At 33.1% G+C, this 23,494-nt stretch overlaps 1 protein-coding gene across 3 annotated transcripts in view; it reads left to right on the forward strand.

The window, feature by feature from the left end:
- Window positions 1–23,494, forward strand: part of LOC143229353 (coiled-coil and C2 domain-containing protein 2A-like) — a 100,740-nt gene that overhangs the window by 32,507 nt on the left and 44,739 nt on the right. For all 3 annotated transcript variants that reach the window (XR_013015832.1, XM_076461568.1, XM_076461567.1), the window contains 7 exons: window positions 3,592–3,786; window positions 5,033–5,151; window positions 10,857–10,997; window positions 11,629–11,785; window positions 17,339–17,570; window positions 18,920–18,986; window positions 22,892–22,984. Coding sequence is in view for 2 of the 3 variants with exons in the window: in XM_076461568.1 (XP_076317683.1) it covers window positions 3,592–3,786; window positions 5,033–5,151; window positions 10,857–10,997; window positions 11,629–11,785; window positions 17,339–17,570; window positions 18,920–18,986; window positions 22,892–22,984 (1,004 nt within the window). In the remaining variant the exon portion in view is untranslated. The remainder of the gene's footprint in view (window positions 1–3,591; window positions 3,787–5,032; window positions 5,152–10,856; window positions 10,998–11,628; window positions 11,786–17,338; window positions 17,571–18,919; window positions 18,987–22,891; window positions 22,985–23,494) is intronic.

The raw sequence follows: 23,494 nt of genomic DNA on the forward strand, positions 1-23,494 counted from the left end.
TTGCCACAAAATAACACTTTGCACTTTGGGATCATTGGTGCATTGTAAAGATGATGGTAACAATCCACTAGTCAAATAAAGTATTGCAAGAGTTGGCAATGAGTGCTGTCAACTAATTGCCTTTCCTCTAATCTATAAGATCAAAATGTCAAGTGGTTAGCACAGATAGGTTATGTATAGTTGGCTTCAGTTATTGTAATATTGCAGTTTGTTGCTTGATTATTAGTTGCTTTAGTATGGTATTTTCAAACAGTTTGGCCTCTTGAGGTGGATTCCTGTATGTGATGAGGGGACCTCCTAGAGAAAGGTTCTGTAATATCGGTTTAACTCCTCTGGGATCTTAACATCCACTCATTTATATGCCGTGCATGGGAACCTGTTAAAGGAGGAGAGGATCCTGGTGGCTGAAGGGTTCAACCCTTATACACAACTTTGGCCTCTAATTCTGTAAATGGGCATCCTTGGGGTGCCCCATGCGGGTTTTTGGGTTTTGTGCTCACGAAACCCTGGCATTGCTGCAATGTTCTTGTTAGGCATTGCAGTGCATTCCCTCGTAGGGCTCCATGGTGGGTGGGGACAGAGGGCACTGAAATGTTCTAGGTATTATTGTTGATACCCCCATTCATGAACAAAAAAATAAAAATGTAAAAAAAAACAGATTATTGGGAAATAACTACATATGGATGACTCTGTTACACAGTCACCATTAAAGTCAGACTCAACACCTTAATTTCTAATTTTGCATTCATTGTCTGAGAAATATTTTGGGTGGATGTCCTTCTTTTTCATTCAAAAGGGATTAGAGGAGCCTGCTGGCTTCCCCAAGTCAGTAAGGAAACTGCACTCAGGATACATCTTGATGGAAATATTTTTGCCACAACACACCAAACTTCTTCTGAATTTGAAGAGTATTAGGAATGTACCCATCAAGGTTACTCCCAATAATACACCGAATATCTCCAGAGCAGTTACTGTTGAGAGGGACGTGAAGAACATTCCTAAGTTGGAGATCTTGGCTGTTTATTCCAGCCAAGGCATTTCTGTGGTGCACCAAATATTCACTTGCAAAGATAGATTTATGATGTCAACTGATGTTCTGATTTTGACATTTACATCATCATGTCCATCAGCCACAGTCAAGGCAGGTTATCTGAATCATAAGGTACAGCCATACATTCCTAACCCTCTTAGATGTTTCCAGTATCAATGGTTCTATCATTCAAAGACATCATGTTGTGATTCTTTAACATGTGATCATTATGGTGGCAAAGACCACAATGCTCACAAGTGTGAACTGGAAACCATACTATGTTAACTGCATTGGTTCACACTCCTCTTGCTCTAGTTCTTCCCCTAATTGAGTGGAAGAGAATGAGATGCAACACTTGAAGACTATGAATAATACCTCCTACCCAGAGGCTTGGAAATTATTGTCTCCCACTCCATCTCAGACACATGCTGATGCACTTCATTTCACTGCCACAGTGAGAGTGCAGACGGATCTCTCCATGCCACCAACAGAGTCATTTGCAAAACATCTGAACAGTCTTTGCCCTCCATAGTTAAAAGAATTGACGAGTCTATGTCTACTCTCATCTCTGTCCCCACCACTCCTTCTGGTGGTTGCCCAGGTCTATTTCCTTTGGCTTTGCATTTGGGTGTTTCCCTATGTTCATCTTCTTCTACAGCCCCAAGATGCAAAACAGTTAATTTGTTAACGCCCCTCTGTTGCTGTAATCTTCGTCCATAGATAGAGACCTGCCTACTCGATCCAGGAAAGTCTCCATGGAGTTTGATAGACCTATGTCCAGTGAAGCAAAATAATGTGGTCAAAAACAGAAGGGCTCCCCACACTACTCTCCACATAAATAAAAATGACAACTTTGATACAGTTGAACTGTCAAGATTTTCATTTGAATATAGATGACATTAAGGATTTGATTAATCTTGTCATCCTTTATTTTTCTGTACTCAAAGGAAATGTTTCTGAAATTCACTGATGTAGTTACTTTTTGGCAGTTTTCTTTGTACAGAACTGACAGATTGTATGATGTACGTATGCATAGAGGGGTGGCACTTGGCGCTGCTGGTCGATTAGCACGTGACTGTCCTGTCTTTGCCATTGATACACCCTTGCCACTTCCAAGAAGTTGTCCTAACTAGACTATGCATTGGTCACAGTTTTTTAAATCACCATTCTCTTTTATCTGGGACTGATGCACCAATGTGTAGTCTGTGTGACACTCAAGTCACAATTGCCCACTTGTGCTATCATTGTGACTGTGAGCAACAGCACTATTTTAGACAGGTTGTTACCATGAGTTTACTACCGACACTAGAAAGTGTCATTGGTGATGCTTAGGGTGCAAGTTGTTTTAGTTTTTTATGTGCCCAAGTGATCCATTCCTTTGTTTGTTGATGTCATAATGTATAAGAGACACTGCCAACTTCAAAATTCTAAAGTGTCAATATGAATGCATGTTTATGATTTGAGTGTATAAATATTTTGTTGTAGAAAGGGCTGTCACATACCCTTCCCAAAAGAGATCAATTTGTGATAGAATAATACGACCTGTAAGAATACTAAAAAAATGTAAACATATGATTCTGGTACATGTACTGTCATCTTGATAGTGGTTGTTACATGACTTACTGTTTCTCATATTGAAAATCATTTTAATATAAAATACTCAGCTTTCTTTATTTAAGTCTAGTGGTCTAGGACTAATTAAATTTAAATAACTAGTCTAATAGATCTAGAAATATCTGAGATGAGTGTCATTATATCATTAATAACCTAGAAATAATTAATTTAACCATGTACATGTAGGATGGCAAAAGTGTGCATTTCATGACCTTTTCTTACAGCTTGGAGCTTAAGTTACTTTATTATCAGCTACTGAAAGTGCCTGGCTTTGTTTAGGGTATTAGATTTATAGTGTGTGTATTGCGAATCCATTTTAGTATAAACGTATAACCTATATACATAAAATACACTGTTACCAAAATGCAGTTTTTTCTCTATATATGTTAGAAGTAGTTAGAACCTCTTTTCTTTGATGTAGTTTTTTGCTAGCTTGCCCCATTAAAAGTATGTGTATATATACATGGATAAGATTTCTTGTCTTAAGATAAGGTGTCTTGGTTCTCTCTTTTTGGAGTTATGGCAGTCACAGTTATTTTGCATGAAGTTTTTTTTTTACCTTGCTTTGTTAAAAAGATGCATATCTGTGTATGTATATGGGTGAGTAATACCCAGTTGGGTGCTCTTAGGGTTCACTTAGTGTGAGTGCAAAATTTCAGGTTTCTAGATCTTTTCTTCTTGAAGCTGTGGTGGTCAGATATACACAGACACACACATGTGCCCTGTTTATAGCATTACATTTTGAGCTCAGCATTGCTGGGTACCTCTGCTAACACACATACATGTACATGTGCATTAATTAGGTGTAAGGCAAACTACTAAAAACCTGAATTCAAATTGTGAAGTAAAGAGTTTTTGTTTTGAAACAGTTGTATTACTTTTATTCATTTCAGTTAAACCTTTTTTTTTTTATGTATACAACCTTATTGAACAATTTTTTTCTGCAGGCAGAATTTCCAAATGCACATTCACAAAGATGCAGTGTTCAACGATATCAACTAGATGTAGATCTTTCATCTCTTATTTTTCATCATCATCCACTGTTCAGTAAGGAACATGTGCTAGCTTCAAAACTACAGGAGTTGTATGAAGAATATTGTTTTCAGATAGAAAATAATAAACTGAACCAACTAACTCAGCAGGTATTTGAAATAATACTTTTATAGGCTTTGCTATAATGTGCTGCTGTGTAGTTACTCAATGAAATATCAGAAATAGTAGTGGTAAATCTTGTCTTTTAATGAGTTGTAATTTTTTAAAGAATATTAAGAAATAATTTTTTGCTAATAACGAGTAAAAGAAACAATATTTGAGTATAGTGAGTTTTTTAAATATGTGATACTTTTGACAAAGGCAATTAGTTTGTCAGTTTCAATTCTTTTACTCCTAGTAAAACTAAATTTTAACACCATTATCTTGGCTTTTCAGCTATATTTTGGTCATTTAGAACAATAAGCTGAAAAGGACATAGAGAGGTAATGTATTAGTAATATCAAAACTATAAATAATGTTTCTAAGGAATTTTTCCCAAAACAATAGTCACAGGAATAAAAAAAAATCATTCACGTTAATGCAAAAGCATTTTCAGAAATGCTTAACACATTGAGTAAGAACTTAATTTTGGCACTAATTCCTTAGGCTTAGCAAGTGATGTGAATACTGGTTGTTTTTTAACATTACTGCAAGAAAATCAGTTGTTTAGAAAAATGTTTAAAGGAGGGGGATAATATCTACTCACTGTCCAAGCATGAAGACTCAACATAAGAAAAAATGAAAAGTCAAAATGTTAAAATGAATGTATCTTCAAATTCGCAAAATGTGTGTTTTCAAGTTTAATATCAAAATGTAGGTGTTAGTTACAGTAGATACAGTACCTTATCAAATAACTGCTTTATAGCAAAGTTGATGTTTAGTAATTTAAAATATAACACAGAATCTGGACTGTAATGTTTTCTGCATCACTGTTGATCAAAATCTTCACTAGTCAATAATTTACAGTCATTGTCTCTTTTGTTAATTTGTAGTGTCTTCATTAAAAAAAAAAGTTGATTGTTGTTATAATATATGTTATGTATGACTTTAACATTTTTGAAATATAATTTTGGGTTTATAGTCGTATGTAAAAAAAAAGTAAACTTATACAATATATACTCAGCTTATTGTGTGTAAGCAGTAAGAAGTTTCAAAAAGTACTTCCTTATATGAAATTTACGTGGTATTTATTATGTCTTGGAAATGAAAAACAAATAAGTAGTCAAATGAAGCAATCTGTAGAACTTGTACACATATTTTCTAGATGTTTTACTGAATCTTACTTTGATAAAAAATAAGCATTAAATGATTTAAGTACCTACTGTGTTTTAATAAAGTAAAACTGATTATCAACAGTTAAAGACCCTTCGAATAGCAGTAGCAAATTTGAGTGGGTCTAAATCATCAAGTGAAGAATCCTCATCAGCTGTGGATGATAGAAATCTGAGATTACAACATTATAAAGAAGAACTACGGTAACACTTTGGAGTTAGATAAGGTTTCTAAAGTGGTAGTTGTTAGAAGATTGTATTGCTATAAAGGAGAGTTATGGCAGGAAAATATAAAGTTCTTAATTGTACAAGAGTATTTATAAAAGTTTTTAGTCACTGGTTTAGTTTTTATTTACTTATTTATAGTTTGAGTTTCATTACTAATGTAATAACAAGTATCAGTTTTGTAAAAATATTCTAGACCAGAGTTCAGTCAATAATTCACATCTTTCAGTGTTTTTACATTTTTTCGTATTGTGCTTCATCATTACATTATTCATTTATTCAGAGTTTGCATTGAATATATATCTTACTTATATGATTTTCAGATAAAATGACTAAACACACCATCAATTTACAGCATATAATCTGCTTTTATATTACCTAATAACATTTGAATAGGTTTAAGACACTGACTAAAGAATATGCAAAAATATGTATACTTAATTATTCAAGTTGTGGATAAGCTTATGCCTTGTTTTCAAATATTATAAAGATTTCTCTTAAAATTGTTTATTTATGTGTTCAAAGTTCATTCATTATCATAAAGTCATTCTTGTTGTTCTAATTGTTATTCAATAGAAACTTGTTATAAATAATTTGGTCTCTGCCATATAGTCTTGTAAAAACTTTTCAGTTTACACCAGAAACTAACTGGATTGCTTAGAAGACGTGTATGATGACCAGAACATTTTGGAGAAGTAGCACTAAATGTTTATCCAATCTTGGGTCTGCAAGTCAATGCCACTCAGCCTGTGTATAAGAAAGCTAACTCTAGTGCCTAGTTTATGTTTTGGGAATAAATAATCTATAACCATGTTGCCAAAACTGTGAAGAGCAAAGTTTTTCTATGTAGATGAATATGTAACTCTAAAAATTGATATATGTTAAGTACATTGTAGAAGTAAATAAAACAGTAAAGCCAAAATTACTGTTCTGCATTCATTTTGAATTATACTTTTATATTTTTAGTTTGTCTTTTGCAGGTTGAGATAGTGGCTGACCAGAAGAGATCCTGAGAACTTAAGCTTGCAATAATTCATGTGAAGGAAGAGGGATCTCTCACAGGCTTGGAGAAGTGCATAATTTTTCAAGCAGTAACTGATAAGCAGACAGCTACCAATTGCCAATGGATGAAAGTGACTTTGGAAGACAACATAACATTGTTATGAACTGTTGTTTGGTGATGAAGAACTTGTATATCATGTTAATAAAATAACTACAACAGCTACAGTTAAAGAAAAACACAACAACTTGAGAAAAGGCACTGTACTTTACAAAACATAGCCAAGATGTGAACAGTGATGATGCAATATGCAAAATACCACATGAGATAAGGTCAGGTGTTGAATTATGAGCACTATCATTTACCCACAAAACACTGACAAAGGTGTGTTGTTTATGGTAAGTTAAGACATGCAGGTGTGAGAGAGAAATATCATATCTGTAATAGACTTGGAATCAGAGTCACAAATATTTGAAGTATTCATTGGACAATTCTAGTACTTTAAAAAAACAGTGCCTTTGAAAATGTAAACATTACTATTAGTTCCTTATTAAAAGATTGATATGAGTTCATACTGCCTGAAGTACTTAGACTTTTTCAGTGATGTTGCCTGTAAATATACTCTTTGAGGCAATGAAGTAAAAATGCTATTTTAAATCATTTGGGTTCATCATAACACAAGACTGGGTCTCTAATGATATTTCTTTGTGATCTGGTTGTGGAAGAAAATGTCAGCTGTGTTAGAAAAATAGATAGTATTAAAACAGTGGCAAGAGATGTCAATAAAATCAAATATTGCTGATAAAATGTTGGTACAATATGGTCATTGTTTAAAAACTTAGTTTCTTTGTCATAAATTCAGAGACAATGGAATGCCAGCTGTTACACCAAACCTGCCTTTGGAATTTAAAAGCTGAAGATAATTTGCTTAACCTAAGTGCTACAGCAAAGCAGCAAGATGAAATAGAATTTGTTACAAGTCTTGTGATATTAGGTATTCCAACAAGAAATTTTGTGCTCTTAGTTCAAATGTACAATCTCACTGATGTGTGTCAAAGTTTTTCCACTTGTTTCAAAGCCAGCCACTGATCATACAAGTGTTCTTTGCATTGAAATGCTTCTAAGGTATACAACCACAACAGTCAGCTTTACTGCTCTCTTCTTATAAAACATTCTTCATATCATTATTGATATAATCATAAAGAATCCAGGAGAGCCCACCAACTTTTTAGATAGTGAGTACCATGCTACCTCCATTTTTAACAGTAAGATGGAGTTGTTTAAGAAACATTTTAACAATGTGTGGTTGAAAATTGCTCTTACTATATGCATTGTTTGTATCATTTTTGACAGTTTGTCTCAGCACAAGCAGAAAATTTATTTTTTTTCTTCATTCTCAATGAAAGTTCCAACAAAAGTTAAAAATGAAAATTAGGGCTAAAGTTTCAATTTTCTTTTAGTGATTTTATCCAAAACAAATGTTAGTAGAAATGTATCTCAGAACGGCTGATATGGGTATTAACACTTTTATTATTGATAAGCAGAGAACAACATTTCGACCTTCCTAAGTCATTGTCAAGTTAACCTGAAGTTTAATCTTTGTTAACCTGAAGGTGACCTAGAAAGGTTAAAACGTTGCTTTCTGCTTATCAATAGAAGTGTTAATACCCATACCAGCCATTTTGAGATACATTTTTATTCCAAGTGGGTTTCTCCTCATCAAGAAATAACAATAGAATTATGTAAAAAGAAATTTAAAATTTCAACATCTCAATTATAATTTTATTTTGGAGAAAATTTTAGGAATACATCACACACAGTTTTTCAAAAGTTGTTGTTGTGATGATGTTTTTCTGAATGAAACAGTATGTGATCATGTGATTGGCATTTGAGATTAGTTTAGTTGTTTACAGAGATAACAGTTACAATATTTGACTTACTCAGAAATTTCTTATGTTTTTGTGTCAGCTGCTTCTATTACTTTTGTAGTCTTGGTTAACTTTCATTGCAAAAAAGTAGTGGTGTGTGTAATTGGCAATTACCTTCATGGCAGTATTGCTCAAGATGATTATTTTTTTAAATGCTGGTATTCATTTTGAAACATATTGTTTGTGATGAATGGAAATCACAATGTTCATTCATTGAAAAGATTGCTAAGTTATCAAATGCAATAGAAATAATAAAGTGGAATGCTTGTTTTAAAATTAATTAGAAAAGAAGGGTTTACTGAGGTCATTGGATGGTCAAAACCACTGCAGTGACCCATGAAAGCTAAAGATATCAAAACTTTGAAAACAATTTAATTGGCTTTTATTAGCAATTCAAGACCTTTACAATAATTATAAAAATTCCTGAAAGGTATATAGGATGAATTTAGAAATATATAGGTGTTAGGGTGACTTTCTTATAGTTATATCAAAAAGTTGTTACTTGTCAGTTTGTTCTTAAATAATGTAATAGTAACTTTAGTACTGTTCTTCACCACTTTGTCTGTTTCCAATGTATATCTCTCAAGACAGCTTTACAACTTGTCACTTTTAGTGAGCACAGTAAAGAATCAGAGAGTTTAGGAAAGAATGGTTTGTTGAAAAAAAACAACAAATTGTCAGATGCTATTACCAGAGTGAAACTATGGATTTTTTGGTAATATAAAAATAGAATTACTGGAGAAAAATCAATAAAAAAAAAGAAGGTTATGCTCTTGCTAGAAAGACAGCACATTACCAAGGAATATCAAGACACATGAAGAACCTCTTGTCATCAAGTTGTTGTTTGGTCAAAATGACTTCACTATTAAATATATAAAAAAATATGTTCTCTTAGAAGAAGCAGAGAAACATCTGTAACAATTAGATAGTAAGTAACAAGTGGGATTTATCACATAAATTAGGCAACTCTGCTTAAGTGTATGATAATCTACAACTCTTTTAACAAGGTTTGGAAACTGCAATACATTTTCAACCACAGTAAAGAGGAGACATTGTAGTTGACACTTACACTCTATGGTCCCTTAAAGAATGTAAAATAAACATTAGTGAGACCTGTGAACCCATTGAGATTATGAAAGTAGGGGGCAGAAACTCTACTTTTTCTTCAAATGGACATATTCTTGGACTTCTCAAGTAAGAAAGAGCTATTATTAGACATGAGTTAGGGTGTGTTTTGTTGGAAGAGTGAAAAAAAGAGGCAAAGCTACAGTAACAAAGGGAACTCTGTCAGGAGAAGATGATATGGTTGAAGTATTAATTATAATGATAAGGAATTTCAGTCATTCAGACAATTCTTTGTTCCTCTGGAAGAAGCACACAAACATGATTGCTATTTTCTTGATGCAGATTTGGTTTGAATCAAATGTGTTGTGTAATTGACAAACACTGGTTTGTTTGTTCTACATCTTTGGTATTTATTTCAACTGCTTGAAAGAAGAATTTTAGAAATATGAATAACAATTAATGTGGAAGTTGAGTAAGAAAATCGCATTTTTTTTTCTCTTTCTATCCTGGGAAGGAAACAAGAACCCAATGTCTGTAGTGTTCTTATTAAGGCTGACATTCTGAAGGGATGAGGTATCATGAATAAAATAAAACAATGTTTACTGCTTTAAAGTTTTCATCAAAACAGTTTCTTTTTGACTTTGCTAAAAACAGCACTTTGCCTAAAAAAGTAGAAAAATATTTTATTATTAAAGTATTGAATCTCTGATGAGCCTAGCTACAGACTATACAAAACAAAGTTGATTTCTGAAGTTTCATGTACTTTGTTCTATCTATAGACTGGACACTTACAAAGGTATTTCTCTTTGCTTTTGAAAGTTTTAAACTTAATATACATTAACCATTTCTGAATATCAGATTTAAAGTCTATGTGTGGTATGAAACTCCCATCAACATGCTAATGTCTGATAAATGTCTTCATGCAGTATGTCCAGAATTGTCAATTTTGTGTTCATGCAAACAGTGTATCACATCAAAATTTGGTGCAAAAAAGAATATGTTCATTGTACAGAATATTGTAAGTACTGCTGAATGAAAACCTCATTAGTTTAAAAATGTTCACTATTTATGATTAATTGTACTTACAGTGTTTACCTTATGTAGTGTTAACTTACTTCCATATTTATCATTGCTGGTGGTGGACTTCACTTTATCAGAGAAATAGTGTATTTTACTTATCAATTTGTATTTCGAGAGAACATTAGTTTGAAGAAAATAAAATGGATTCCCATGTAATGTGCAATATATAAATTGAAATGAATCCTTGAATGGCAGTGAAATATTTATTTACTGGAAAAAGTCAGTTAAATTACACATTAATAGGATACTCACTACAGAACAGGTAATCTGCTCTTCACACAGTTTTGCTAATGTGTTTAATGGTTTATTTGTCCCCCAAAACTTACACTTTGTTACTAGATTTAGCTTTATATGTGCACAGTTTGCCATGATGTGGACTGGCAGTTTCTTTTGTGGCCATATTACAAACTGGTGGTTTTCTTGGGCTTGATCAAAATTTGCCGATGTCTATAACCAACATTTAATTAGTTGTCACACATAACTTTAAATGGTTGGGATAGTTTCTTATATCAACATTTTTTATGGTAGTATATGGTAGAGACATGATCAAAAGGATTTTGCCAGACATACATTTCTGAGTCTGATATTAATGTTTTGTTTTTCTCTCACAGTCAGACCTGCAAGGCTAGAGATAGGGCAGAAATGAATGAACGACACCTACTTCGTAGTATTATCTCACTGTGGAAAGAAATCAAGAGACTCAGGGAATTACAAGGGTACATCAATACTGCTTTGAAACTTACTATACATAGGTAAGAATAAGAAAATGTTAATACATTTCTATTAATAATTCAAGCATTTATTGCATGTTTGTAATATTAGAAGTAATTGCAATTAATGAGACCATAGTGTTTGATTTAACTGCATATATTTTTTGTAAATATTTGAAAACTTGAAGGACATGTTCTGTGTGACAAGAGTGAGTGTTAAAAACAGAACTGATTACTTCAAGCAGTATGAAGGAAGAAAATGATAATTTATCGTGTATGTGTACACACTTGTTCTTTATTTACTTGAGGATAACTAGTGCAACCTTTACCCCTTTTTTTTTCTTTTAAAGAAATTAGATTAATTCTGAGAGCTACATCAACTGTAATTATGTTCTTTTATGTACAGTTTTTTCATATTTTTTGTGTGTAAGCTAATTTCTACCTACCAGAGGTTTTTGTTTTCATGTATATTGCATGATTAATATTTTTGTTATGGAAGACATTAAGGTTGTGTTGTCATGATCAAGTAATTACCTCAGATATTAAATTTTTTTTTTTTTGATAATACACAAGGTGGTTAATAAGATGAAACAAGTACTTTTCCTGTATTTCAAGGACTTAGTCTATAAGTGGTGCTCAGAGTATATCATAGTTATACTAATTTGATCTTCAGGGAGCAAACAAATAAAACAGAGGAGGAGGAACAATGGGAGAGAGAAATTCATCAAGAACTAGAAGAAGAGAAAGAAGAGTTTGAATTGGAATATCAGCATCTTTTTGAACAGTATGAAAAGGAATTGAGAAAATGGAAAAAATGGCACATAGCCAAGGTAATGTGGATTTAAATATTGAAGCATGGTGTGATTCCAACTAAATTATATTTACTAACATTACCATGATTTTATATAGGATCTAACTTTTGGACAAATCTGGTGTGTTTTCACAGCTATTACAAAGACTGGAATACCACTATTTTTACATTTCTTGACACATCTAAACTCTTACATCATATTGAAAGCATATATGTTTTTAGCTTATGAGAAATAAGGTGATAGGTTTTCATTTCAGTTTTGTTTTTTAGAAAAGTATTTTGTTTTCTCTTAGGCATTAATTTTTCTTGTTTTGTATATCATTTTCATTTTCACCCTGTGTAATATCCTTATCTTTTGGTATGGCAGTGAAAATAAGTTGAATTCTTCAGGTTTTTAAATTAACACAAGGTGGTGCTTGAGGTTATTTAACGTGGATAGAATATCATGAGTTAATTTGAATTATATAAAGAAGTTAGGCACTCATGATTTGATGGAGGAATATCTATTGTTTATACAGAATATAAATATAACATCTCTGATCTAACCTCTTATGTTGAAATCCCACAGTGAAGACCATCTTATTAATTTAAATAGAGAGCTTTATTCTGTGTGTTGTCGTGTTTCCTACTTTTTTCTCTCTGTGTTTGTCATTTTATTCTCCCCACTGGTGTTTACTACTGCACCTTAACTTTTACAGTCTTTTGGTACTTTCTTCATTGAGGTATATTCCCAAGGCAAGTAATCTCTGAAGTTCTGTAAACAGTTTTCATAACAGTATTATTGATTGAAATAGTATAATGTACATTCTTCTTAGCTGTTATGAATTTAATTCTATGATTTATATTTTCCATTGGTGTCTATAGTATGTTGGAGTTTTGGGACTCAGTTCTGAACATAATTCTTATTTAATTAGTTGAACTGTTCTCAAATATTACAACTCAACACTTAATGTAAATAGAAATAAACTGGCAGAAGCTTAAGCTTGTGAAATACACAACATTTCAAAATGGAAAACTTCCAAAAAATTTAATTTCTTTAAAAAAAAAACTCCCCTTGGGTCAATTGGCTGGTCCACTTGGGCTAGAGTCAACCAAGTACCAGTGTTGGAAGTTCTCAATGGGTGTTGTGGACCTTGTGTCTAATGCTGGTGTTTGGGTATAGTTCTCACGAAACCCTGGTGTTGCTGCAATGTCCTTGCATGACATTGTAGTGCGTCCCCTCGTAGCACTCCATGGTGGGTGGGGTCAGTGGGTACTGAAGTTTTCCTTTTTTCCTTTGGATCCTCCTACACAAAATTTAAATAAAATAGTGAAATAAACAGTCAATACGTAAATGACTATGTCTTGAAGACTCTGAGCAGCGATCTTCAACATCTGTACCACACTTACCTCATTTTCTTATATTACATTCTCTTTCAGAAAAACATTTAGGGCAAATGTCCCCCTTTTTTATTCAGAAGGGACTAGAGGGACTTGCTGACTCTCCAAAGTCAGTAAAGAAGCTTCGATCTGGAGACATATTGGTTGAAACATCCACATCCCAACACAGTGAACTCCTCTTGAATTCAAAGGCAATTGGGGATGTACCTATTGAGGTTACCCCTCATGCTACCTTGAATTCATCATGAGGAGTTATTGTTGAGAGGGATTTGAAGAACATCCCCGAGTCAGAGATTATTGCTGGTTTCTCCACTCAAGGAGTTTCTGCAGTGAGGCACATCTCCACTTGCAAAGATGGAGTTACACTGCCAACAAATATCTTCATTTTGACATTTACATCACCACGTTCATCTGCCACCATCAAGGCAGGTTATCTAAATTGCAGGGTATGGCCGTACATTCCAAACCCTCTTCGATGTATCCAATGTTAGAGGTTCAGCTGCTCAAAGACGTCATGTCGTGGTTTCCTGACATGTGCTCGTTGTGGTGGCAAGGACCACGATGCCTATGAGTGTGACACAGACCCACATTGTGTCAACTGCAATGGTTCTCACCCTTCCTACTTTCCTTTTTGCCCAAAATGGTTGGAGGAAAAATAGGTGCAGCATTTGAAAACGACTCATAACATTAGTTATCCTGAGGCTCAGAAATTGCTGTCTGCCACTTCATCTTGGACATATGCTGCTGCACTTCGTTCCACAACTACAGTGGGAGTGCAGACAGATCTCTCTGTGCCTCCAAGATAATCGTTTTTAAAACATATGAAAAGCCTTTTGCTCTTCATGGTTAAAAAGGTTGGTGAATCAACTTCACCCATCTCTGTTCCTCCCATACATTTCAACAAACCCCAAGATCTACATCCTTTGGTTTCAAATACAGGCATTTCTTCAGATACATCTTTTTCTCCCACCCCAAGATGCAAAGCAATCATTCGTTTGCATCCTCAGTCACTGGAATACTCTTCCAACAACCAAGACCTGCCCAATCGACCCAGGGCAGGATGCATGGAGGTTGATAGACCTCCTTCGAATAAGGACAGTAAGGAAAAAAGATATGGTCATAAACAGAAGGGTTCTCCAGCCACTTCGCCTACCCATCATTAAAAATGGCCGCCTTGATACAATGGAACTGTCGAGGTTTATGTTTTAATCTGGATGACATCAAAACACTGATTGCTTCCTACTATCCTGTATGTCTTTCCTTACAAGAAACATTTCTGAAACCTGCCGATACAGTCACCTTTCGGCAGTTTTCTCTGTACAGAAATGACAGCCTGTGTGATGGATGAGTACATGGAGGGGTGGCACTGTTGGTTGATCAGTATGTGCCCACCCTGTCTTTGTCACTCAACACACCCTTGGCAGCCATAGCCATCCATGTTTCCTTGGGTCATACCATCACTGTTTGTTTTCTCTTCCTGTCCCCTGGAGAGACATATGATCAACCAGACCTTGATGCTCTCGTTGAACAGTTGCCGTCTCCCTTTCTAATCCTGGGGGACTTTAATGGACATCATTCTCTCTGGGGAAGTGCTGTTCTTGATAGGAGGGGTCGCTCTGTAGAGCGTATGGTCTCTGATCACAATCTTTCTCTTTTCAATACTGGTTCTTCCACTTATTTTCATACACCTAGTCAGTCCTTTACTGCTATTGATCTCTCGGTTTGCTCCTCTTCATTATTCTCCAATTTTTCATGGAGGGTTGACAATAATCCACTAGGCAGTGATCATTTTCCTATACTGTTTGCAACTGTCTTTACTATATTCTTCAAAACTTCTTTCCTTACCAATGCATCCCACCTGGGAATGTGTTTTCTTTCCTCAGTGGGCCATACTTTTTTAGAACAGATGATCTGCCATTGCTCCTTTTGGCCTTTGCATCCAGGCACAATTGGATGAATTGGGTCTGTCCTTGGATAACAGTGCAGAATCCACTGGTCAGCCCATCCCACCATGGTTTATTACAGTCCCCAAATGTGACCTTTCTTTAAGTCATCAAAGAAGGTAGATACTCCCGATTGGAAGTACCATCTTTTATTTACTGAACATCTTTTGAACAATCTTTCCATTCCAATTTATACTGATGGATCCAAATTTGGTAACTCTGTGGGCTCTGCCATGGTTTCTTGCAGTTCGGTGGTTGCACGCAGAATCCCCTCTACAGCTTCTGTGTTCACTGCTGAACTGTATGCCATATCTCTTGCCCTGGATCATATTGAAGCTAAGCAGTACTCCAACTGCACTATTTATACTGACTCTCTTAGTTCTCTTGCCTTGGAATCACTTCACATTGGCTTACACCCTGTTCTTGCTGATATTCAAAACTGACTGGCCCATTTCTCATTAACATCTACTTCTATCCAGTTTTTCTGGATACCAGGCCACGTTGGTATTCGCGGGAACGAGCTTGCAGACATGGCAGCTAAATCTGTCTGCTCTGGCAGACTATCACCACTGTGCCTATTCTGTACATGGACTATGATCCTGTATTCAAGACTCGGCTCCGTGTCAGCTGACAGTCCACTTGGAGTGAGCAACGGACAACAAGCTTTTTCATATAAAACTCTATATTGGGCTTTGGTCGTCTAGCTTCCATAAGGTTTGGAAGGAGGAAGTTGTTCTAACTAGACTACGCATTGGTCACAGTTTTTTAACTCATCATTTTCTTTTATCTGGAACTATTGCACTAGTGTGTAGTTTGTGTAACACTCAGATCACTGTAAGCCACATTTAACTTTCTTCCCATCGTTACAACTCTCAACGACAGCACTATTTTAAACATGTTCTGTCCTGAGGTTTATCCGTAACATTGGACAGTGTTATTGTTGACGGTGACACTGTCCATCTTGATAAAGTTTTTTAGTTTTTTAATGGCCATTAATCTTTTTAATCTCATTTAAGTGTCTGATGTTTATTCATTACACCTTTTTAATTGTGGTTCCCTTTTAAGAGTCTCAATCTCTCTAGTTTAATTTGAAATTGGAAAATGGCCAGTACATTAACTAACTCGACACCAAGACTGGAAAGGTCAACTTCAGGTGAGTAACGCTGCTGTTTGAACTACCCGTTAGTCGTTCTGGGGAGTTGTTATTCCAATTTTGCTGCATGTCTTTTAACACTTTTATTACTTTACCTTTTGATACTGGCCATAATGACACATAACCTGGAACCAGGACTGGAAAGACCAACTTCAGATGACTGATGGTGGTTTTTGTACTTACCTGTTAGTCTTCTTGGCAGGTTATGATCATTACCATTATGCTACAGAAAGTTCTTTACAACTTTGTAGCCTTGATGTCAACATTTGTTTTATGTCATTTTATGTTTTTAATTGCTGTTTTGTTTTTACCTTTCTTTCATTTTATGTATTTTACTTCATTTACTTTTACCTTTTTATCGGACATTTGGCTAATTACTATTACGATTTTGCTACATGTCTTTTAAAACTTCTATTACTTTACCTTTTGATAATGGCTGTTATGACACATAACTCAGAACCAGGACTGGAAAGGCCAAATTCAGGTGACTGACGGTGGTTCTCGTATTTACCTGTTAGTCTTCCTGGCAGGTTATGATCATTACCATTATGCTAGAGAAAGTCCTTTACAACTTCTTTACTCTGCTTTCTCTCTTAACATTGTAGACTATGTGTTAGCATTGGTTTTATACTTTTTCTGTTTTTCAATGCTGTTTTGTTTTACCTTCATTTCCTTTTATATATTTTACTACATATAATTTATTTTTACCTTTTAACCGGACGTTTGGTGCAGATAGCCTAGCTGCCTTGTGCCATAAAACACAAAATCAACCAACCAATCTTTTAAAAATAATACCCTTTTTAATATTAATATAGATAAAAATATATCAAACTGAAGATAATTATGTTAGTATAAAGTTGTCAAAAAAACAGAACTTTGTATAATTTATTTGTTGTTTGGCATTTTGCTGTTACAGAACTTAAGCTATTTATTCAAACCCAAAGCACTAAACTTGGTAGCTGTCTTAGACAAACAAAGGATCTAATCCAGTGTTTAACACAAGTGTTGTTTCATGCCTTTAGGGTTTGTGTCATAATAGCATTTGTTAAAGTCCATATACTGTAAGAATAAACAAAGATAATCTTCTTATTTTTAGAAACAAGCTTTAAGAAGAGAGAAGAAACGGCAAACAATTTTAAGGCAAGAAAGCGAATCATCTCAGGCATCACCAAGACAAATGCCTGAAGACTTAGAACAAACAAAAAGTGAAGATCAAAAGGTATTGGAAGAAGAAGAACCTGCAAAACCTGTACACCCACCAGAATTTAATGAAGAGGAAACTTTAAAGAATATAAGACAGAAAGCATTACAGACTAGAAGGCAACCAGGTAGGACCTCTGATTTAATTTTTATTTTGAAGTATTGTTAAAATTTAAATGTTTATAGATACAAGTCTTTGATGTTTGTTTCTGTGGTATAAAGTTAATACTTAGATGTTTTGAGTTTTTTTTTTTCATTTTGTCTAGTCCTTTCATCTTTGGAGTCTTTCTGAAATGGATAAGAATATCAGTTGGTTACAAATGCTTCATTTATGAAAGGGCAGCATTAGCCTTTGTTTTATAATTTTTAAAGTTTGCTTTCGTATTAATGGTGAAATTGTATTATTAATGATGGTTAAAAGGTTAGAATCTATGCTGTCAAGTTGGTGGATAATGGGCTAAGCTATATCCATTGCATTAGAGTCTTATTTGTTGTTGAAAAATCAAGGTATATTTCTTGTAAGTTTTAAATAAGGATTTATAGGTCACATTATTTTAATTATTTTATTTTTACATTATAATTTTCTCATTTCCGTACATCATGAATTTAATACTTTATAATTCAGTGGTAAGTTGCATATTAAAGAAGGCTGTCTTTATTTTATTACTGAAGCTTTTATGTAAAGAAAAATGCATATTGTAAACTTATTTGAGATTTTTATTAAACTATGATACTTACAAAAGGTTTTGCTCAGTACTTGTACAGAGTAAAGTTCCATATATTTTCTTCATAAAAATATATTTGTGTTTTCATATGTAGTATAAAAAGTTAAAAACAAGTATGTATGCTTGGTGGACAATGTAGCAGAAAAGTTTTTCTTTGGTTTGTCTTTGTTGTTTCAAATAGAACTTGAAGGTAGTACAACTTGTTAAAATATTAGTAGATATACATATGTGATAAGGTTTAGCTTTAAAAATTATAAAGAAAAATGAAAAAAATGAAGAGAAGTACAGGGTGTTTGGAAAGTCACTGTGCACTTATATATATTTATTAACAGACATGTTTCAATACAGAATACAGGAGGTAAATATGAATGACAATTATAAACAATGTTGAAAGTGATCCCTGTTGGCATCAATACAGGCTTGGATCCTTCTTATTTTGTTTCTAAACACCACTATCAGTTGCTGGCTTGAAATAGACTGAATGAATGCTGTTATCGCTGCTTTCAAGACTGCACAGTGACTTTCCAAACACCCTGTAGAAACAAAAAGTCAGTTGTGAAAGTTCATTAAAATATGAGACCTTCTTTCAGAGTGTAAATGCAGTTAGAATGGAAGAAGAATACACCATTAACAAAAGCTGACAGAATGTAAAACAAGAATTACCAACAAATTAATTATTTTTAACTTCATAGATTTTTATAAATGCCTGAAACATTTAAACTTCAAGTAATTGTTTATTTTACAATAAATAGGTGAGCCAAAATTGTATCTTGATTTAAGCCTAGACACTCCTATTACTCCCCACCACCAGTGCACAAGGTTTGTAAAATTTAAATGTTTTCTTGTGCTTAAAATTTTGTTAATTATGTTCAAATACTTTTAATTTAGTTAAACAATTTATAGTTGGATTGTATTGGAATATTTTGTAGAATAATAGTGTATCAAGTGTTTTGATAAATTAGCATGTTACAGTCATTAAGGGATTTTAAATGTTGTGCAGAAGAACACAAAAGCCTCTTTGTTATTTGCAGTTTTTCCTACAATAATGCACAAATACTTCAGATCAGCATTTGCATTTTGTGCTGGAACATAACTTCAGATTACCACCTTAAAAGACACTTCCATGTTCTATTTGTTTTATTATCAACATGACTGTAAAAGGATTTGTTTTGTTATGTATAAGTCATCCATTTTCTGACTTTCTATCTTTCATGAGACATTTGAGTATTTGAGTTTTCTCAGTATCAGCAGGTTTCTATTTAATTTGATCTTATCAACTGATACTAGCACTGTAATAGAGAGAAAAAACATTTGAAGTATTTTAGTTTTCATTCAAGTGATTCAGATAGAAAGATTGAAAAAAGAAAATTTTACTTTATTTTCAACATTTAGAAGATCATAAATATTGATAATTCTGCCCTGTGTTATTAAAGGTTGTCAGTGTCTCCAAGGTGTATGGATGGTTTTGTACAAGTTTTTTTTCGTATATCAGTCTTTATATTTTGTGAAAATGTTTATTAAATTTTGAAAGATAATTTTTTAAAATAAAAAAATATATTTGGATTACATGTCAAACTATAGTGTTTTATTATTTCAAACCATATAAGATATTTAATGTCAGCTATATTAGAGTAAAAATATTTCAAAATGAAAATAGTACTTATCTATTAATGTATTTTGTGCACATTAATGTAATTTAAAGAAACAAAATTCCAATATTTCACTTCAGTATATAATCATCCTTAGGCTGCATAGATGTTTTACTTTTTTTGGTATATAAGAGCACATTAAATTTCTGCATGAAAAAAACTTCTACAAGTACTTATATTTTATTGATTTAAAAAAAAAATATTTTCACTAATTTGATTTAAATAAACTGGTGTGACTCCACTTACCAGCTTTGCTGTTTTGAATATCCATTTTTTAATGTATCGTGGCTTTAGTTACTGTCCTTTCTGTGATCTTTCTACCAATTGACTTACTTATTGATATGCTCTTCACATTCCACAAGCTTTGCAAGCAGTTTATCTTTAAGTAATATAAAAATTTTAGCTTATACTATGTAATAAACTTTTTGCTATAACAAGCTAATAATTTCAGCTTTGTGCCACATCAGCTTTCATTTCTCCCTGACTTGGCTCATAGCAAAAAAAACAAAGTTCTATTCAGTGAAAAACAAGTTACTTTAATTAACTAGTTTTTTGTTTAATATCTGCAGAAATGTTATATAGATGGATGAGAAAGTTATGTTTAAATAATTATGAAGTCTAAACATGTCATTAAAGTTCACATCACCACATCTGGTCATGCTTTATCTGATGACCATAAATAGCATAGCTTTGTTGCAAGACTGTCACATACAAAGCACACCACTTCTTCTTTGATGCTTTCTGCAACCTATCTACTGTACATAAATAATAGATTTCCAGCATTATGTTTCAGCAGTTTTGTAATATTAAAATCATTAGGGGCTGCTTCTACCAACCAGACTGTTATGTCTTCATATGAAATAGTATGACTACTGATTTCATTCTCCAGCTGTTTGAGGTATGTGACAGTTACAATTGAAAAATAGGTGTTACTAGAAGCATTATTTTGGTAAGTCCATACCCTGTTGGTGTTTTTTTTTCCATACAAAGCCGGTATTTTTTGTGGCACAGAGAGACCAGAACATTGGTCTGATGATAAGCAGAGTTGATCTTATATTCTGTATCCACTCCTCTTTTCCCTGGTAGTCTGATTATACAGAAATCCATAGGTGCTGCTTTCATTAGCTTAAATAGTAGATCTTAATATGTAAAAGCACGAATACCTGTTTCATTCTTCACCTGCTTTGAGGTATCCAGTGTTTAAATGAGAAGCTTAACTAAAAAGTATTATTTTGATGAACCTATACTCTCTTGGCCTCATTTCTGTATGTTTTCTTGTGGTACAAAGGGTTGAGCACAATAATCTGGTAGTGAAGAGAGCTTGCCTTGACCTTTTCATCCAATATTTTGATCTGTAACTTGCCCTCAGCTCAGTCACTGATGATTATGAAGGCATTTTGGAAATTTTTCATCATTGACTAATAGAAAATAGCACAAGATTTGTTATAGTTATCAGGGTACTCACACACATTGTTCAAAGTCATGAACATGACTTTGATGTTATTTGTCTCTGGCTATACACCGTTCATATAATTTTCTACAGCTGGGTTTTATTTTCTTAAATAAGGAGTGGAAGCATCTTGAGTACCAGTGACTTGGGTACTTTTCTAGTTGAAGGTCCTTGTTGATTATGTTGCTTACTGTTGACTGGGATGCTAATTTTGTTTTGTGTGTTCTCATCTGTTACGTGATATTACATTTTGCCTACTGCTGCATGGGTACAACTTGTTGTAGGTCTCTTTATTGATGGTTTAATTCCTCAAGTTGTTTCATATTTCCTTGTTTTTGAATGATATTAAGTACAAAAGATATCACAATCTTGAAAATTCAAAATTCCTGATTATAACACGTTTATGGTCGGTGTGTATGAATATCTTGTGATGGAAAAGCCTATTACATACCTCCTGAAAACCAGGTAATTTTTGGTGTCATCACACTTTTTACAAAATACTAAACAATGTCAGAACATAGCTCTTATGCATGCCATTCAACAGCATCATCATATCAGCTGTGATTGTCACATTACTTGAATATAACATATTTAGCAAGGCAATTTGTTTCATTAGTTGTTATCTTTTTGGCAAATACGTGTTCTAAAACTGTAGCATAGTGACTCATAGCAAGGCTCTCTGTTTTTATAAAGTACAAACTTTAGCTCATAGCTCAATCATTTCTTGACCAATTTGAGATAGTTTTGGGCTGAAGAGGCCAAACCCTTTCAATTGATGTATTAAACCATGTCTGAGGTCTATTAGGTTAATTTACAGTAATCCTGTTTAAAAGAATTTAATTTGAGAGAAAGTTGGTAGAGATCCTGATGAGTAATAAAATTGAGTATACATGTTTCCTTTACGTGGTATTGCTGGCACACAAAAATATAGCTAATAAGAAAGAAACAGTCATTAATTTACTCTAATACTGTGCATAAGAATTTCAAGTGTCATGGTTCTTGAGAATTCTCTTTTGTTTAAGTTTGAAAATAATATTTTTTTTCTTTTTGGGCTTCTCATTGAGTTATTGCTGTTTGGAAGGATTTACTTTGTATTGTGTTAGGAAGTGGTTTATTATCTGTTATCTCAAACCTTCATTTGTTATATAGAGCCCATCTTTTTACAGCAGTTCATTAATTATACACTTCTAGATATGGTAGAATAGAAAGTGATACTTGAATAACTAAGATATGATTATTTATAGTAGTAGATAATATAAAACTTGTTAAATAAACTGTTTTTTTTCCATGTTATTTAACTTCACTTACCCCAAGAAAGAGTGTGTAGAGCTGTTTTGGTATGCTCTGGGAAATGAAATATGAGCATAACTTAGTGGTGAAATAGGCTTGAAAATGAATAAAGAATATTTGATAAGTAAAACAGCATTTAAATATAGTAATGAAATATAGTTTATGAAGGAATAACCTATAAGATATAAATATGCTATATTAAACTATATTAAATCATTTGACATTTAGTTGATAATTAGTTTCATAGTTTTTTAGAGCTTGTAACATATTGAAAACTTGAATAACTCTATGTAATGTAGAATTAAATAAAAATTTTATATTGTGTTTTAATATAGAGAAGAACAACATAGAAGAAATGATGTGTCCCGAAGGAAACTTATGATAAAATTAGTATTTAACGAAAAGGAGGTGTGCACAACTGCTGAAAGGTAATTTTAAAAATTAACATGATTTTAGTAGAAGCAGTGCTTATGTTTTTAATATTGGTTAGGCAGAAATTTATCCATATTGAATGTGAGGCAATCATAATATATTTAAAAATACATATTTTTGCTCAGATTATTGAGATAAAAATTTAAACTTTTGATATATATATATATGTTTTAATGCTTGTAATAATAATGCTTTTAATAATTGCATTAATATCAGTATATACTCATGGTTTTGTACAATTTAGATTATATGATGAATGTCAAATATATTTAATATGTGATTAAGATTGGAAGCATTATAAATTCAGTAATTTAATAAAAGACACAAGACTTTCTACATGTAATTAAAGAAGTTGTAATAATAATATATATATGTACAGTTTATTTTGTAAGAAAAAATGGCTCATCAAATAATTCTTAAAAATTACAAACTTTCATTTCTGGAACTTCCACTGTGACCTCTCTACAATTTGCTTCATATTACTATTGGGTCATATCTCAAGTTCC

Source organism: Tachypleus tridentatus, chromosome 10, assembly GCF_004210375.1.
Source record: "Tachypleus tridentatus isolate NWPU-2018 chromosome 10, ASM421037v1, whole genome shotgun sequence".
Classification (NCBI taxonomy): domain Eukaryota; kingdom Metazoa; phylum Arthropoda; class Merostomata; order Xiphosura; family Limulidae; genus Tachypleus; species Tachypleus tridentatus.